We start from the raw sequence: 16,019 nt of genomic DNA on the forward strand, positions 1-16,019 counted from the left end.
AAAATAATATTTTTTTTATTATGAAATATCCCTTCCCTTTATCTAAACAATATATATCTCTTTAAAATCTACGAGCCACTATGTAAATATATGCGCAAACGTTGTTACATTATCTATTTTGAAAATATTCTGTCGATAGATTAATGATGTCGAAATCTGAATAACAAAATGTCACCTATCATATGCATCAACGAAATAACCAATGTAAAAAAAACAACGAATCCAGCTAACACTGGGCGTAACTGCACAATTAATAATTCAAAAAGGGCGGGGTATGGTGGAAAATACAAAAACCTACAACAGAGATCTGACCAACGTATTGAGAGCTGTCAGAATTCAAATCCGAGATCTGAGAAATAACAAAATTAGCGTGGGCCAGTAAGTTGAACTTTTTGTTTTCATTTCTTTACTAGAGATCTAAATATTTCATTTTTACTTATTTTCATAAAATATACTTTGATATCAATTATGTTCTCTCATAAAGTTGGCAATTTAAAAACAGTTTTATCTAATGCGTGTAGAGAAGACGTGCCATTGTGGATGCCTGCCTGGTCGTGTGGTGTGCTATCTGGACTGTCGTCTAGTGGGCCCGGCTTCGAACCCTGTCGGTCGTCTTCCCCGCCCTCACGCAGGAGGTTTAGGCTAGCGTGTAATCTTCAATTCGGAAGGAATATCGGAAATATGTGAAACAAACATGCATTGCTATTGGGGAACTTCTTTTTGTTCTATTCGATAACCTCATCAGGTGAGCCGTAGCCCGGGTATGCTATTCTGCCTCAACGTTGTACTCGGGTGGAAACGATCATTTGAGGAAGTGATTAGGCTAAATGAATAGCAAAACAAAACTCCTTTGTTAGTGTCCAAAGGAATGCGAGAGCTTTCCCATTGCACGGAGCGAGTTGAAAATGAGCTCACACGTCAATGCGCCCGGAGTGCCAGATATATATCGGAAATAGCAATGTTTTACATAGGCATTGACTTGGATCTCTTCCAGACAGAACGGTTGGTTCAAGCAGGCTTACACGCCTAGAGCTCGAAGAGCCTTCGGCTCAGCTCTTTTGACAATCACACGGTAAGCCGTAGCGTTAACGTTCACTGTATGTCGTCTGCTGTTCTCAGCTCATCGTACGTCTCCTTCGATTTCTGTATAACAGAACCAAAAGTTCGAAAACGTACTTGGAGCAGCGTCTTTTGCATATAACTGTTTTCAGTGTGTAACTCACATAACTTTTGAAAGCAATGGCTGAGGTGGTAGAGCACTTGTCTTTCGACTTTAAGAATACTGATTCCAACTCTAGGCTTCTGGAGGTAAGCGAGGGGGGCGACCGCCTAGAACTTTGCCCATTATAAAAGAGTTAACTTTATTATTATACCTTTCTGTTGACTCTTTATACAGTGAAGTTGTAAAGTAGCATACCCTTGGTCACCAGTTCAAGAAAATGATTGTGTCTCTAAGTCCCCACCTCAGACCTAGTCTACTGAAAAAAATATTTTGAGTTGGACTTTTTGCTCTCGTGAAATTGGAAAAATGTTTTAAAAAACTTAGAAGATGAAACGATGTTTTCTTTAGACCTAAAAAAAATATTACAATTTGTGAAACATTGATAAGAATGTAATTTGTACTTATTGAAAAATGGATTTACAACTACAATGCAACTACAACTGATCCTCCCAACCAATTGGCAGCACGTCAAGGGGCACGCCCCACAGTTTGAGAAACACTGTATAAACCATATGTTGAATGAAGAGACCACGTTGTGTTAGTCCACAGAACATTAAAAGCGCGAAGGATATGTAAATATGTAGGCTATCCTTACAGCTATTAGTGATGTAATGTTGATGCGTTGAGTTCATATTGTGTCACTCGTGCAAGTTTTTCTGTGTTTTTGAAATTAAAGTTTAAAACAGCTATTTGGGGGCTTTTAAATAACAGCAATGTAGTAAATGATAACTATTCCACTGAAAAAGAGCATGTGAAAACTAGATAAATTTGAATCTCAATTACTGAAACGAAACACTATTCTGATTCTGTTGTGCTGCAGACTAATCTACTAATTCCTTTAGGTGACTTTTTCTCTTGTTGTTTAGCTGCTTTTAAATAAACATTGTCTTTCGTCTTTACAGAAGGCAAGATTAGAATCATGTTTATCCAAAGAGTACAGAAAACATCCAGACGAGCAGTTAGCAGTCGCCAATATAATGTGCCCCAATTGTCGACAGACTCATCAAATAGAGAGGTAAGTTTTGTGAGTCACCTATACTAAATACTTTACTTGAAAAAGTTATAAGAAATAATACACTAGGCAGGACAGCGCTTATATATATATATATATATATATATATATATATAAACCTGAACCATAATAGCAAGAAAAATTCAACGAATCTCAGCACAAGATCAAATGGAGTGAAATTAAAAAGCTAGCATAATGATGAAATGTTGGCAGACAAAAACTACAAAACTACCCGGAGGTGGTGAAGAAAATTCAGAGAGAATAATAGAACTAGATCGGCCCGCGAGCCATTTTAGTTTCTGACACTAAAGTCTCGGGCCATATCAACAAAATAAAGAAAAAAAAATGAAATGAATTGACAGCTTTTATGATAACTCTTGTCGCAAGTCCTCTGTGACATCCAACCAGCCTTGTCCACTTTTCTTCAAAGTTTTACATTCAGAGTCTACTTTTTGTTTTCTTCGGATCTCCAATTTTATTAACGCACACATATTAAATGGTACAGCACCACTTGCGTTGATACTTGATACCAAAAAAGACGAACCAAAATGGATGTCCTGGGTTGAAAACCCAAGATGTCACGTACAAGGCTAGCTCATGCCAGCAGCGAACATTTCAAAGAATTAAAGATAACAAAATATTTATGTCGCCTAAAAATTAAAACATAAACTTTTTTTCTAAACAAGAAAAAAAAATGAATATTAGAAAAGCAAAGAATGAAACTCGTGGAAGAAAGATTGAGAGCCCTAACATAGGGACAAAAACTTTTTCAACCTTTTTTGGTGTGGTTTTCTACACTTTAGTCCGATGTTTGGGTGGGCCGGATAACACAATGTCGCTGGTCGGATCAACCGCGGGCCGTATTTTGGAAATCACTGGTATAGACCAAAGATTAACCAGTTCTCACCCAAACATCACAAAAAATGATGCTTTTAGATATAAGCTATCCGACACGATCAATGAAAAACTTTTCGCCTGCGTGCAGGATACAAAAGGATGCAACAGAATGGATTAACAAAAGAATGCAATAGAATGGGTTAACAAAGGAATGCAATAGAATGGGTTAGCAACACATGTTTTGGGGGATTAAGATTACAACTAGCCGATGTCCTTGTGCAGTGTGTCCAGAGAATGTTGACCACGTACAAGAAGCCTACTGTATCAAGAGATCCTAACAGGATACTGGCCTAACATTCATTTAGAAGACAAACTGTATGTAGAACTACTGCCTGATCTGCAAACCACTGCGAAGTTCAACTCAGATATAGGACCGGTTATCTGAACACAGCAACTGCATAATGATAGTAAAGTTGAAGACAATTTTCTAGGAAATTAACAACAACGAAAAGTAAGAGAAACTAATCATAATTTAGAATAACATTTTAGTCCTATTTAAAATTTACATTAATTTAAAACCATCCACAGGGCCGGTTTTAGATAAATGGAGGCCCTAGGCCAGGGGTTGGCAACCTTTTGAATGGAAAGAGCCAAAAATTACAATTTACAAAATTTTAAAACTTTTAAAGAGCCACAAATTTTTTCCTGTATAGTAAATAGTACTCGCACAATTATTTTTTTTAATGAAAAAGAAAAAAAAAACGAATCTATTTATTTATATATAAGTAGTGTTTTTCACAACAAATTAAATAGTATATATATGGCATTATTAGATGATTATTCTTTAATTCGGTAACAACTAAAGTAACCTGTATTTCAATAACAAACAGTTGAGCAATCAAATTCGATGAGAGCGTTGGCTTTGCTTAGTTTTAGAAAGTTTGGATACATTTGGTTTATAACTTGTTGTTTTTAGTTTCAAACACGACTCTAAATTTTCAATTGTTAGTTGGCTTCTTACTTTTCTTTTAATTATATTCATGAAAAAAAAACGCTTTCTCACACGAATATGTCGATCTGTAGCAATCTGGAAGATTATTCTATGCGCCGAATCAACTCGCTGCATTTCTTTTAAAGCTGTCCATTTTGTTGCGTTACGTAGATACATTGCTGAAACTCCAACTCTTCCAACTTGCTTTTCAACTCTGTAAATTTTCAACCCCACAAAGCTTTATTTTTTAAATCGACAAATTGCATGTCTAGAGATCTAGTATCAACTCCAAATGAATCAATGTGGATTTCGTAACTATTTGTGTTGAGAGGATTTACTAGGAATGCTAAAATGGCTTTGTTGGTTTTGAACTGCTCAAATCTTTCTAGAAATTAATCTTTGTTTTCTAACTGTGTTGAAGTAATTCGTGTCAAAGTTGCTCTGATTTTATTGCAATACTGCTTGAGACATTGAAATTAAAGTAACTTACCGCTCCGAAGATCTGCTGCAAAAAGAATTAATTTGTCTTCAGAACGAACCACTTCTTCTACCAAAACATCGGCTGGGTTTCATTTTCCTTGCAGTTTTAGATTCAGATCATTGAATTTTTCTGTTATATCCACCATAAAATAAAATGTTTGGAACTATTTGTAGTTATTTAATACAGGGAGATTAATGCGTTTATCATTTAGGATTGTATTTATTTCATTCAAACACAAAGCAAAATGTTTCAACCTTTGGAAAGCCATCGCACTTTATTGTAAAGAAGGAGGCCGGAATACTGAGTCTTCATTTCGTTAAGAATTCTTTAAACTGACGATGGTAGAGAGCTTTCAACAAGATGCTGTTAACAATCTTGATTTTCAAATTCATTACTTCAACTATTTCGATTCGATTAGTTTTGGACACAAAGCGCTTCTCTGGGTATTATTCAGTGAAACGTAAACATTTCATGGTTTATTTTGCTCCGAAGAATCGTTATTGCTCCTTTATTTTTTTGTGTCATACTTCTGGCTCCATCAGTTGCTATTTAAATGATTTTATTTAAATCGATATTAATGTCTTTAAGATACTTTTGCACGGCGTTTGCGCTATCTTCCACCCTAGTTTGTCCCGAGAGCGGTAACAATCCTAGAAGTTTTTCTTTTGGACCTTGGAAAAACATTTAGCGAACGAAATGGACAACTTGTGCCATGTCTTTAGTGTCGCAAGACTCATCTATAGCAAGTGATAAGACAAAAGAAAGTTGAATATCTTCCACCTGCAAACATGTTACATTTGAAGACATTTTAGCTATTATATCTTGTACTGTTTAGCGGATAGTGACAAATCTTTATTTTTTTCCTAGATTTCTGGTTTGTTTTTTAAATCACGAAACAGTTCTTCAGATGCTCGTAGGAAGCAGTCTTTGACATACTCACCATCTGTAAATGGTTTGCCTTTTGTGCAACTTCTAGGGGTACTGCAAAGCTTGCCAGATTAGCATTATTTGTAGATTGCTTCTAAGTTGGAGAAGATAATTGCTTCTAAATCATTCACTTGAAACAACAAACTTTACGTCACAGCCAAAGCACGTTGTGAAGTCTTGCGTCGAAAGCGAATTGAAACCTACATAGAAACATCCGACGATGGCGTCATTCGAGATCTTCTGACGGACTGACAACAGTGACTTCGCGTGTAATGGGGAAGTGATGTGGTGAAAAGCGAGCACAGGTGTCTGATACATATATTCGGTGCCTAATCCTCGTTGAACAATTCAGAAGTATTTGAAAAAATGTTTCGATAAAATAAATAATACTTGCGTATGGAACTAAAGAGCCGCAACTTCACACCGAAAGAGCCGCATGTGGCTCGCGAGCCGAAGGTTGCCGACCCCGACCCTAGGCGAAGTGAATTGGGTGGCCCAAATTAAATAGAAAAATTACAAATAAACAGCGAAAAAAATAAAATTACGCAATTTATCTTAAACCTAGTGTACTCCAACAACATCGAGCACAAGTTTTGCTCTTTCTTCTCAAAAAAATTGTTACGAGTCCTAGGCGATGCCCCTACCAATCGGAAGTTCTAGACGGTTGTCTAGTTTGCTTATGCCTAAGGCCGACCCTGCCATCCAGCAATACAAAAAGAAATTTTTGTCTATAAACATCTTACGTGTGTGTGTTTAGTGTTTAAATTTCCCTGTTGTTTAGTATGCCAACCTCGAGGATGAGTTTCTACACGCAGCGGAGTCTGGCGATGTGCACACTATTACTAGAATAATGAAAGCTCACCCAGAAATGGACACAGAGTGCATTGACGCTTTGGGCCGCAGTCCTCTCAGGTTGGCTGTCAAGAACGAACACTTGGAGGTAAGGAGTCTCAGAATTTGTTAATACATAACCTTTTCTGGGGGAATTTTACACTGAAAGTAAAATGTTTGTTTGTAAAATGTTTTACATGTTTCGGATGCTCCTTAAGAGTTGAAGATAATCTATTTCCTAGTCCATATCTCCCGCAGGGGGGATGGAGCGGGCAGGGTTTGAACCCGGTACCATCGATAATCCAGCACGCAAACCTCGCGACCAGACAGTTTATCATAGTAAAATTTGCTTTTTTATCCCACTTTGATTTTTAAGATCCCGTGTATGTTCTATAACAATAAAATACAAGAAAAAAAAAAGAATACAAAAAGATGAAAGGAAATTTGAAATGGAAACTAAAGAAAATTGTAAGAAATGAAAGGAGGAAGCAGTGGCGTAGCTAGGGTGGGGGAGGGGGGGATTCAAATGAGTGTCCGAAATTTATTTTACATTAAATATTACGAAATTATCCCATGTCATGATGTCGAATGTCAGAATGCAGGGGCCCCTAAAGAGGTCAACCCTACCTGTCCCACAAATCCCTAACTTCGCCACATGGAGGAAGATTGATATATTTTGAGATAAATAGACAAAACAAACAGAGCCAAAGACGCCACATTTAAAGAGCACTGTTGCCAACCAGAAAATAAATATTACTTTCTGTAACAAGCGAAAGAGCTTCAAAATTAGATTATACACAGCTGAAAAGTGAAAAAACAAACATAATTTAAAATTAGCATTTGGCTTGTTAAAGTATTGCGCCTGTACGCCGGATACAGAACAAAAAGTTTGCTATATTTGGATTTGCGTCCATGTCTGAATATCTCCTTTACATTGTTATATCACTTCTTACGCTCAGTGATGTCTATAACAAGGGTATGCGACTCCATTAGTTTTATGCTATACTTCTCATGTTCAGATGCTACGGCGAGACCGATCGTCCTAGTATGCCTGAACCAGCCCGGGTACGCTACTCTGTCTCAACGTGGCACTCGGGTGGAAACGATCGCTAGAGAAAGTGATTAGGCTAAATTAGTACTTAGTAGCAACACAAGACTCCTGAGGGAGTGTCCAAGGGGAAGCGAGAGCTTGTCCATTGTACAGTGCGGACTCGAAAGAGCGCTTCCACGTTGCGGTCGATGATCCAAACGCCGTTCCTCAAGTGACCGTAACATCAATGGCGAGTCCAGCAAGGTTAGCTTTGTAAACTATAGGAAAATGGCGGGGGTTCCCGGTGTGCTCGGCCTTCGGCCATGTATTTTAGTCCATCCGCCCGTCTGACACATTGGAAAAAGCTGTGTTTTTTTTTTAAATAGACATTGACTTGGACCTCTTCCAGACAGTGTGGTTTGTTTGTTAGACGTGCAAGCCTAGAGTTCGAAGAGCCTTCGTCTCAATTCTTTTGACAATCAAACGGCTTGAACAGAGACATATCGTTAGACATAGGTAGCCTATGAACCGAGACCAGTCGTTTTAGTAGGCCACAATATGTGGGTAGTGGAGACCAATAGTTCGTTTCCTCGTCACAGGTCTGTACGTCAGTGGTTAGGCCTATTATGATGATCGGTCTCGCCTACAGTCTTTTAAAACTGCATTCTTAAGAAAGGTAAAGTTGTAACTAAACATAAGAACTGTTAGTATAAGAGAGTAATTCAAACAAAATTATTGCTACAGGTGGTCCAAGTACTTCTGGAGAAGTCCAGCCAACAGCACATGTACGAGGCCGCGCTACTGGCCATCAGTGCTGGACACATCCAGATAGCTGAGACTATACTCAAACACAAGAAGTATTTGGACATGTGCAGAGGGAAGAAAAAACTCGGAGCCACGGGTGTGTGAATCTAATTTCTTTTTTACAAAGCTTATATCAACTCATTCTGTCTGTATGTCTGTGTGTGTCTGTCTGTCTGGCCAAAAGATTGTACACGTTTTTTCTACGACACCCTATCTCGGATCAAGCTGAAATTTTGCACTATTATTTCTTTTACCTGACAACACAAGAATCAATAAAAAAAAAACTAATTAGTTAATTAACTATTGGTAATAAATTACCTTTTTTTTTTTTTTTTTTTTTTTTTTTGTTGTTATCTCAAACAAGGGAAAGAAATAGTACTTGACTGAAGTGGTTGTATAAGATGAATTAGTCCACTTTATAATAGGCTGCCGTCTTAGGCTTAGTGAGCACAAACGTGAAATAGAAACAATAGATAATTATACAATCTTCCATGTACATAGGCTTCGCTAGTAGAGTGGTTACTGCGTTGGCATGAGCTCGAACTTAGGTCGTTCCCTTTTTTTTAAAATTTTAAGTCTAGATCTATAACAAATTTAATTACATGACTGATCCAAGCTAATTAATACAAGTACGCTTAATATAAACTTTATTTTATTAAAACGTTTTGTTCTGTTTGTCTGGTACAAAGTTTGAACTCTTTATTTCTTCCACAGTCATTCTCGGATTTAGTTGAAACTTTCCACAATTATCATTTTACCTATCAATACATGAATCAATAAAAAAAGATCAATTAGTCAATTAATTATCGACAATTAATTATTTTGTTTGATACCAAATAGAGAAATGAATCATTAAATGTTAAGAGATAAAGCTGGATATGTGGGATTTTGTGCCTTTAGATTATTGATAGTTATTTCTCCCACACCTATTCTCGTATCAAGTTGAAACTACACAATTATTTATTGTACCTAGAAAAACATGAATCAGTTAACACGTTTACAAATTATCCAATCACTTATTGATAATTAATTATTCTAGTTGGCATCAAAAGGGTAATAAATGCTACATTATTGAGAGATATAACTGCAATTGTGGATTTCTTTTTCTTACTTAAGTTTTTATAAAGTATTTTTATATCTTTATATTTTGCTTGTTTTTAAGGAGTTGATTGTTGTGTGTAACTGTTTCACTAATATTTTTATGCCCCAAAACTTCGTAAGGAAAAAGACGACAAAATAATATACTCTTTTCAGAAATTGCAACTTGTAGGGTAGATGATGAAAACGCTCTCTATTTTCTATGGCCAAACTTTCCCCAACTAATGTCCACCAGAGTTGGGGGAACTCAGAGGCGTCCAAAAAATCACGAAATTCAAAATCCCAGTCTTCACCGAGATTGGAGATCGAGAGCCCTCGGTTTGGAAGCTAAGCACTTTATCGTTCAGCCTCCACGCTCCCGTTCCTAAGAAACACTACAGGAGTTCATACATGGTGGGAAAACTATAAATAGCTAGCTTTGTAGTTTGGTCAATCCAGTGCCCAGAATAATGGAAGCTATGTTGTTTTTTTTAAACATTACATGAGCTTTTTTTTTTTTTTGGGGGGGGGGGGGGGAGGCAATTTTAGCACAGCAGAATCAAAGTTTTAAAACTCTTCCATTTGTAGCTCATTTTATTTTTCATTTAGCAGACAACACTGAAATTCAGTTTAGTGTCCTTGACATTGTTATGTATATCGGGAAAATCCTCATTGCATCAATTTGAGACCTGCAAGACTTATGATCTCGATCTTAATGCAGCATTTTTTTCTTTTCAACTTTACAGCGTGACGTTTGCCAAGGAGAAAGGGGGAGGGTATATCCTGTTTCTGCATTGGTCAAAATCATGAATAATTTGAGCAGATAATGTGTTTTATTTATTTATTTTTTCAATTCAGTATTGTATTTCATATTTTCAGATGATTTCTACAAAACAGCTTTCCCAGATTCTCAGTTCTCACCAGATATAACTCCTTTGATACTGGCATCACAGAAAAATCAATATGAAATTGTTCAACTTTTGTTACTACGAGGGGAAACTATCATGAAGCCTCACAAGTTTAGTTGTGCTTGTCAGGTAAGTGTTTTTCTCACCCCCCCCCCCATGGTAAAAAAAATTACACTTGATGGTCATTAAAATGTACAGAAATGTACCGTCAAGGTTTCCAGAGAAATCTAAAATGAAATCTAAACAAGAGGATTTTTAAAAACACTTTGGCTTGTGGTAGTTTCGAGTATCTACATAGAACTGTAAATAATGAACTTTCAAAAATTTATCTTCTCTACCGGAACATTAGAGAACACTGGGTTTTTAAAAACTGAAATAGAAGAGACGAGCTGGTTTTAGAGGTCCAGACAGTTCAATTATTCAAAATGTTTCTACTTTTATATTAAGTCTATTTCTGTAAGTTTATTATTGAAGTTGAATTCTAGTGTGTTTTATTACATGATTCTCAGTGTGTGATCTTGTACCCTATTTTAATATTTTAACTTATAAAAATTTCATTATTCTATTACGAAAGGGAGTCTAGCTGGTTCCTCACCAATGCTAGAATCCATGACCTATAATTGGATATTGTGTCATCAGATTTAACATTCGACATACTAAGACGTACTCGCCACTCAAAGTCATTGTAAAATAAAGCAATCCAATTATACATGTATGATTAGACTAAAGCTGAAATCTAGATGCTGTTCCAATCAATGCTCAAGGGGAGAAAAAAAAGCACAAAATAGTGCATTTCAAAGTGCATGACCAAGAGAGTTCAAGAGGTCATATGATCAAATCGAGTAGCTTATCTTATTGCTATAAATAAAAGTTAGCCGCGCTCCTCTCGAGACGAAGGCCTAAAGATCGTGTCCACAAGTGATGCTAAATTTACGTCTTTATGAGGCCAAAGTTTATGTATCGTGTAGCCAGTAAAATAGCCAACCGCCTTTACTTTTTCCAACAATAGCAGTTACGTTTTAGAGATGTTCATCCATGGCGGAGAATCTGGTCAGTGGACTCTAAAAAAAACAGCAACTGTCCTTAAGCTCATATATAGTAAAATAAAGTTCCCGTCTTAGACCATACGATCTATGGGCCAGATGATGTAACGGTCTGTTTCTGTGGCCCACGGCTAACAAGGTTGTCACGTGGCCTTTACCTTTCCCCAACCACATGACAGGAACTGGCTGTACTCAGAGGCGCCTAAAAGATCCCGAAATCAAAAACATTGGACCCCTCAGTTCGGAAGTCAAAATCAGCCACCGGGCCTCCAAACAGAGGTGTAGTAAGGGGAGGGGAAAAGGGGGGCACGATGCCACTGGCGCCACCCTCAAGGGGCGCTACACTCAGGCTCATGGGCGTAGCCAGGATCTTTTTCGGGGAGGTGGGGTATGGGGGGATCCCCCCCCCCCCCCCCGCGAATTTTTTTTTTATTTATGTGTGTTTATGTGTACATCATCTTTATTACATTCTGACCATTCTTTCGGAAGACATTTATTGTGCCCTACAATAGGTTCTTCCTAGAGTTAGTGGAAAAATTGTAGATTCCCTGCCATTGCCAGCAAGGGGGTCTGGGGGAGCGCTCGGAGCTCCCCATGCCAAGCACTATTTGGTATTGAAAGCCAACAAAATGCATATTCTGAAGTATCTACAGTGCATTTCCTGCTATTAAAAAAGTTTTATTTCAAAAACCTAATGTACTATTCTTACTGACTTAGACCCTCCCGTGCCATAAAATTCTGTCACTGGTAATGTCTGAAGCCCCTTCCCACCTGCTCTGAGAACCTCCATGAATGTGTGGCGCCAAGTTGTACTAGGATGTCATCGCAACTCTTCTTATGCGTAATTCATTTTGTCGGAGAACATGTCCCGCAAACCTCATGCGACGCTCTATCACAATCTTACTAAGGGGTCGACTCCCAGTTCGGCATAGGATTTCCTTGATTTAGACCCGATCTCTATAACTGACTCCTAAAATCTGTCTTAGCCATCTTTGTTGAGCCACATTTAGTGTTTTTCAATTTCGGCAGATGACTATTCATTGCACTTTATTAATGGAGCCCCGCCTTTGGTAGAAATGTGTAACCTATCTTGAATACGCTCTTGGATTTTTTATTTATTTATTTAATAGAAGAGGGGAATTTAAATGCAAAAACCCTTGGTAGGGGGTTTTAAACTCGAACCCCCCCCCCGGTAGGGGGTTTTAAACTCAAAACCCCCCGGGTAGGGGATTTTAAACTCAAAACCCTCTTGGTTTTGCTGGGGCAAGTGATGGTTTAGTATTAAAATCTCACCTCAAAGCAAAAAATTAGTCACTAAATTCGGATCCCCCCGGGGCATAATTGCAACCCCCCCCCCCGCCCTGGCTACGCCCATGCTCAGGCTATATTTCTATGTGATGTTCATGAAAAATGGATGGGGGGGGGTTGCAATTATGCCCCGGGCGCACGTTTTGCTCGCTACGCCTCTGCCTCCAAGCTCATAGCGTAGATCTAATTTAAATCAGAACATGATCTTGAGTTAGGCTTGACAAAGCAAAAATTAAACGTCAAAACATCTGTTGGCCACTGTTAGCCGGCACATCCGGAGCCGTCTTGGGTTATTATTATTATTTTTTTTTTTTACAAAGCTTATATTAACTTTGTCTGTCTGGGGGAAATCCTGTAAACGTTATTTCTCCCACATTCAATTTTCGGATCAAGTTGAATAATTATTAATTGTCGCACTGATCTAAAAATTAACTATTAGTTAATTAATTAGTTGTTATTAATTTATTTTGTTTCATGTAGAAAAGGGGAGGTATATATTTGCTGTATTGAGAGACATGGCAATAATTGTGTTGTAAATAATTAATTTTGTTTTCTATAGAAACATATTAAGCTAGTTGAAATAAGCCTGGTGCAGAGAATTATGTCATTCGCTAAAAATATTACATTAGGCTATAGCCTTTTTTTTTTAGACTATGACTATGAGTAAATCTTCATTTCTGAAGTAACGTTTTACTCCGTCCTGGCCCGACGTGACAGCATTGTATGGCAGCGGGCAGGGTTTGAACACGGGACTATTGTGATGAAAGTCAGAAGCGTATACTGATATTTATTTTAGGACGTTCTCTTCCTTTCAAACAAGACATCTGTGTCTATTATTAAACTTAGTTACTATGTATAGTGTTAGTGTTAGACAGTTAGTATAGAGACGCACCACATTTTTTCCCTTGTGCTATTAGAGCATGGAATGGACATGAGCTAGCCAGGAAAACCAGTGACTTAGCAGAATTTAGGCCATTGGTTAACATGCTTGACTAAATGCATGACGCGTAGGACGTAATCATCTTCTTTTTTGAAGTAACGTCTGTATTATATATATATATATATATATATAAGATAAGAAGATAAGTTGACGTACTTTCAACGCGACATTTAGTGACGCCACGGATAGTGGGTTTTAGCTTGTTTACATTAGTATTAGTCAGTTGGTGTTAGGACTTCAAGGGAACAACATCGCATTACGGACAGGGACTCGACTGTGGCCCTTACGTAGTCGACTTCATTCAAGTGTTTAACGGTCTGGACTTTGTCTTTTCAACTTGTTAGTGTGTAGGCTTTGTATTACAGTTTAAACGCATCCAATACGCCCGTACAAGAAACTCAAACATTTGAGCAATCTGTCGAAGTCCGACGGCCATCATACAGCTACAAGATCAAGGCATATCCCAATTGCACCAAATAATTGTCATGTAAATAAATCTAGCTTCAATAATCTGCAGTTTGAAAAAGCAGACAACACATTTATTATTTGTCTAGGAATGCCAGAAAAAAATTGAAATAGACCAACTGCGCCTGGCCAAGTACAGACTTAATGCTTACAGAGGACTTGCCAGTGAGGCATACATTTCATTGTCCAGCAAAGATCCCATTTCGACTGCCTTTGAACTGGCCGCTGAACTCAGGAGATTTTCCAGTATAGAAAAACACTTCAAGGTATTTGAAACAATTATAAATATTTGTAAATAAATACACTCAATGCTTTAAAGTTTTTACATTTATAATGAGATTGCAGCAAGGTAAAAGGCAAGAATGTTCTTTGCTGGCTCAGGTTGTAAGGGATGATGAGGTCGGTATTCATATCATACTCAGCCTCTCAGGTATACTGTATTTACAATAATTTTAGCTCCCATCAGAGAGAACCACACCAGTGTTTCTAATTCCACTATTCTTGACATCTTGATAGGACACTATTTCTCTTGACATCTTGATAGGACACTATTTCTCTTGACATCTTGATAGGACACTATTTCTCTTGACATGTAAAGGAATTGATGGTTTTATATTGTCAGTGTGAGTACATAGATCTTGCTGATCAGCTGAGTGATTATGTGGTCAAACTGCTGGACAGAATCCGGACACAGAAGGAACTGGAACTTGTTCTTAACAAAAGAGGAAAACCTGATCAGGAGAAATTTTCCAGTTTAGCCAGATTCAAGCTAGCTTTAAAGTATAAGGAGAAAAAGGTTGATTTCTATCTATCTATCTATCTATCTATCTATCTATCTATCTATCTATCTATCTATCTATCTATCTATCTATCTATCTATCTATCTATCTATCTATTTATCTATCTGTCTGTCTGTCTATCTGTCTGCCTATCTATCTATCTATCTATCTATCTATCTATCTATCTATCTATCTATCTATCTATCTATCTATCTATCTATTTATCTATCTGTCTGTCTGTCTATCTGTCTGTCTGTCTGTCTGTCTGCCTATCTATCTATCTATCTATCTATCTATCTATCTATCTATCTATCTATCTATCAATCTATCTATCTATCTATCTATCTATCTATCTATCTATCTATCTATCTATCTATCTATCTATCTATCTATCTGTCTGTCTGTCTGTCTGTCTGTCTGTCTGTCTGTCTGTCTGTCTGTCTGTCTGTCTATCTATCTATCTATCTATTTATCTATCTATCTATCTATCTATCTATCTATCTATCTATCTATCTATCTATCTATCTATCTATCTATCTAACTATTTATCTATCTGTCTGTCTGTCTTTCTATTTATCTAATCTATGTATCTATCTATGTATCTACATGTATCTACATATCCATCTGTACCTATTCATTCACCCATCCATCCATCCTCCCTTTAGATATTTATAATTGATCTCGTTATTTCTCTCAAACCTAACCCATTCTTGGATCAAGTTAAAACATTAAACAATTTTATACATTTATATATAAATATATATATATATATATATATATATATATATATATATTACTTAACAAAATATTAATAAAAAATTAACCAATTAATTAATTATTGGTAATTAATTATTTTACTTTTAAAGAAAGAAATAAAATAACTTCTACATTATTGAGAGAGATAGTTGCGGAGTTCTTTCCCTCAAAAAAAAAAGTTTTTTTTAAACGATTTTTTAATATTTAGCTTTAAAATGTTTATGTCTTAATGACAGGTATTTAATTTAACTTGTTTTTAAGTCTATTTTCGTAGTTTAATTGAGCAGTCCTATCCATTGCATTGTCTCACAACAGTTTGTGGCACATCCCAGCTGCCAACAGCGAGTCTCAAAAGCCTGGCGCTACGGAATGGGGAAGTTTGAACGAGCCAACTGGCCGAAGCGTGTCCTAATAATCCTGGCTATCGTCTTGATGTATCCTGCTCTGGTTTGTTTGCACATAGCAGAATCAAAAAGAAAGGTAACAAGCTAGATCTATTTCTTTGTGGCTCTCCATACAGATCTAGACGTATCACGTTGAAATAGTACTTTGATACGATGGCGTACAAAGCGCAGTAACCCACTTTTCATTTTCTGTAGCACAAAACT

The 16,019-nt window shown here is 37.0% G+C and overlaps 1 protein-coding gene across 1 annotated transcript in view; it reads left to right on the forward strand.

Annotated features, from left to right (window-relative positions):
- The first annotated feature begins 273 nt into the window (after positions 1–273).
- Positions 274–16,019, forward strand: part of LOC106066959 (short transient receptor potential channel 7-like) — a 43,760-nt gene continuing 28,014 nt past the window's right edge. The window contains exons 1-8 of the mRNA XM_056036878.1: positions 274–378; positions 2,125–2,237; positions 6,252–6,410; positions 8,076–8,232; positions 10,092–10,249; positions 13,966–14,142; positions 14,499–14,672; positions 15,727–15,891. Of these exons, the coding sequence (XP_055892853.1) occupies positions 2,142–2,237; positions 6,252–6,410; positions 8,076–8,232; positions 10,092–10,249; positions 13,966–14,142; positions 14,499–14,672; positions 15,727–15,891 (1,086 nt within the window). The 5' untranslated portion in view covers positions 274–378; positions 2,125–2,141. The remainder of the gene's footprint in view (positions 379–2,124; positions 2,238–6,251; positions 6,411–8,075; positions 8,233–10,091; positions 10,250–13,965; positions 14,143–14,498; positions 14,673–15,726; positions 15,892–16,019) is intronic.

This window comes from Biomphalaria glabrata, chromosome 7 (genome assembly GCF_947242115.1).
Source record: "Biomphalaria glabrata chromosome 7, xgBioGlab47.1, whole genome shotgun sequence".
Taxonomy (NCBI): domain Eukaryota; kingdom Metazoa; phylum Mollusca; class Gastropoda; family Planorbidae; genus Biomphalaria; species Biomphalaria glabrata.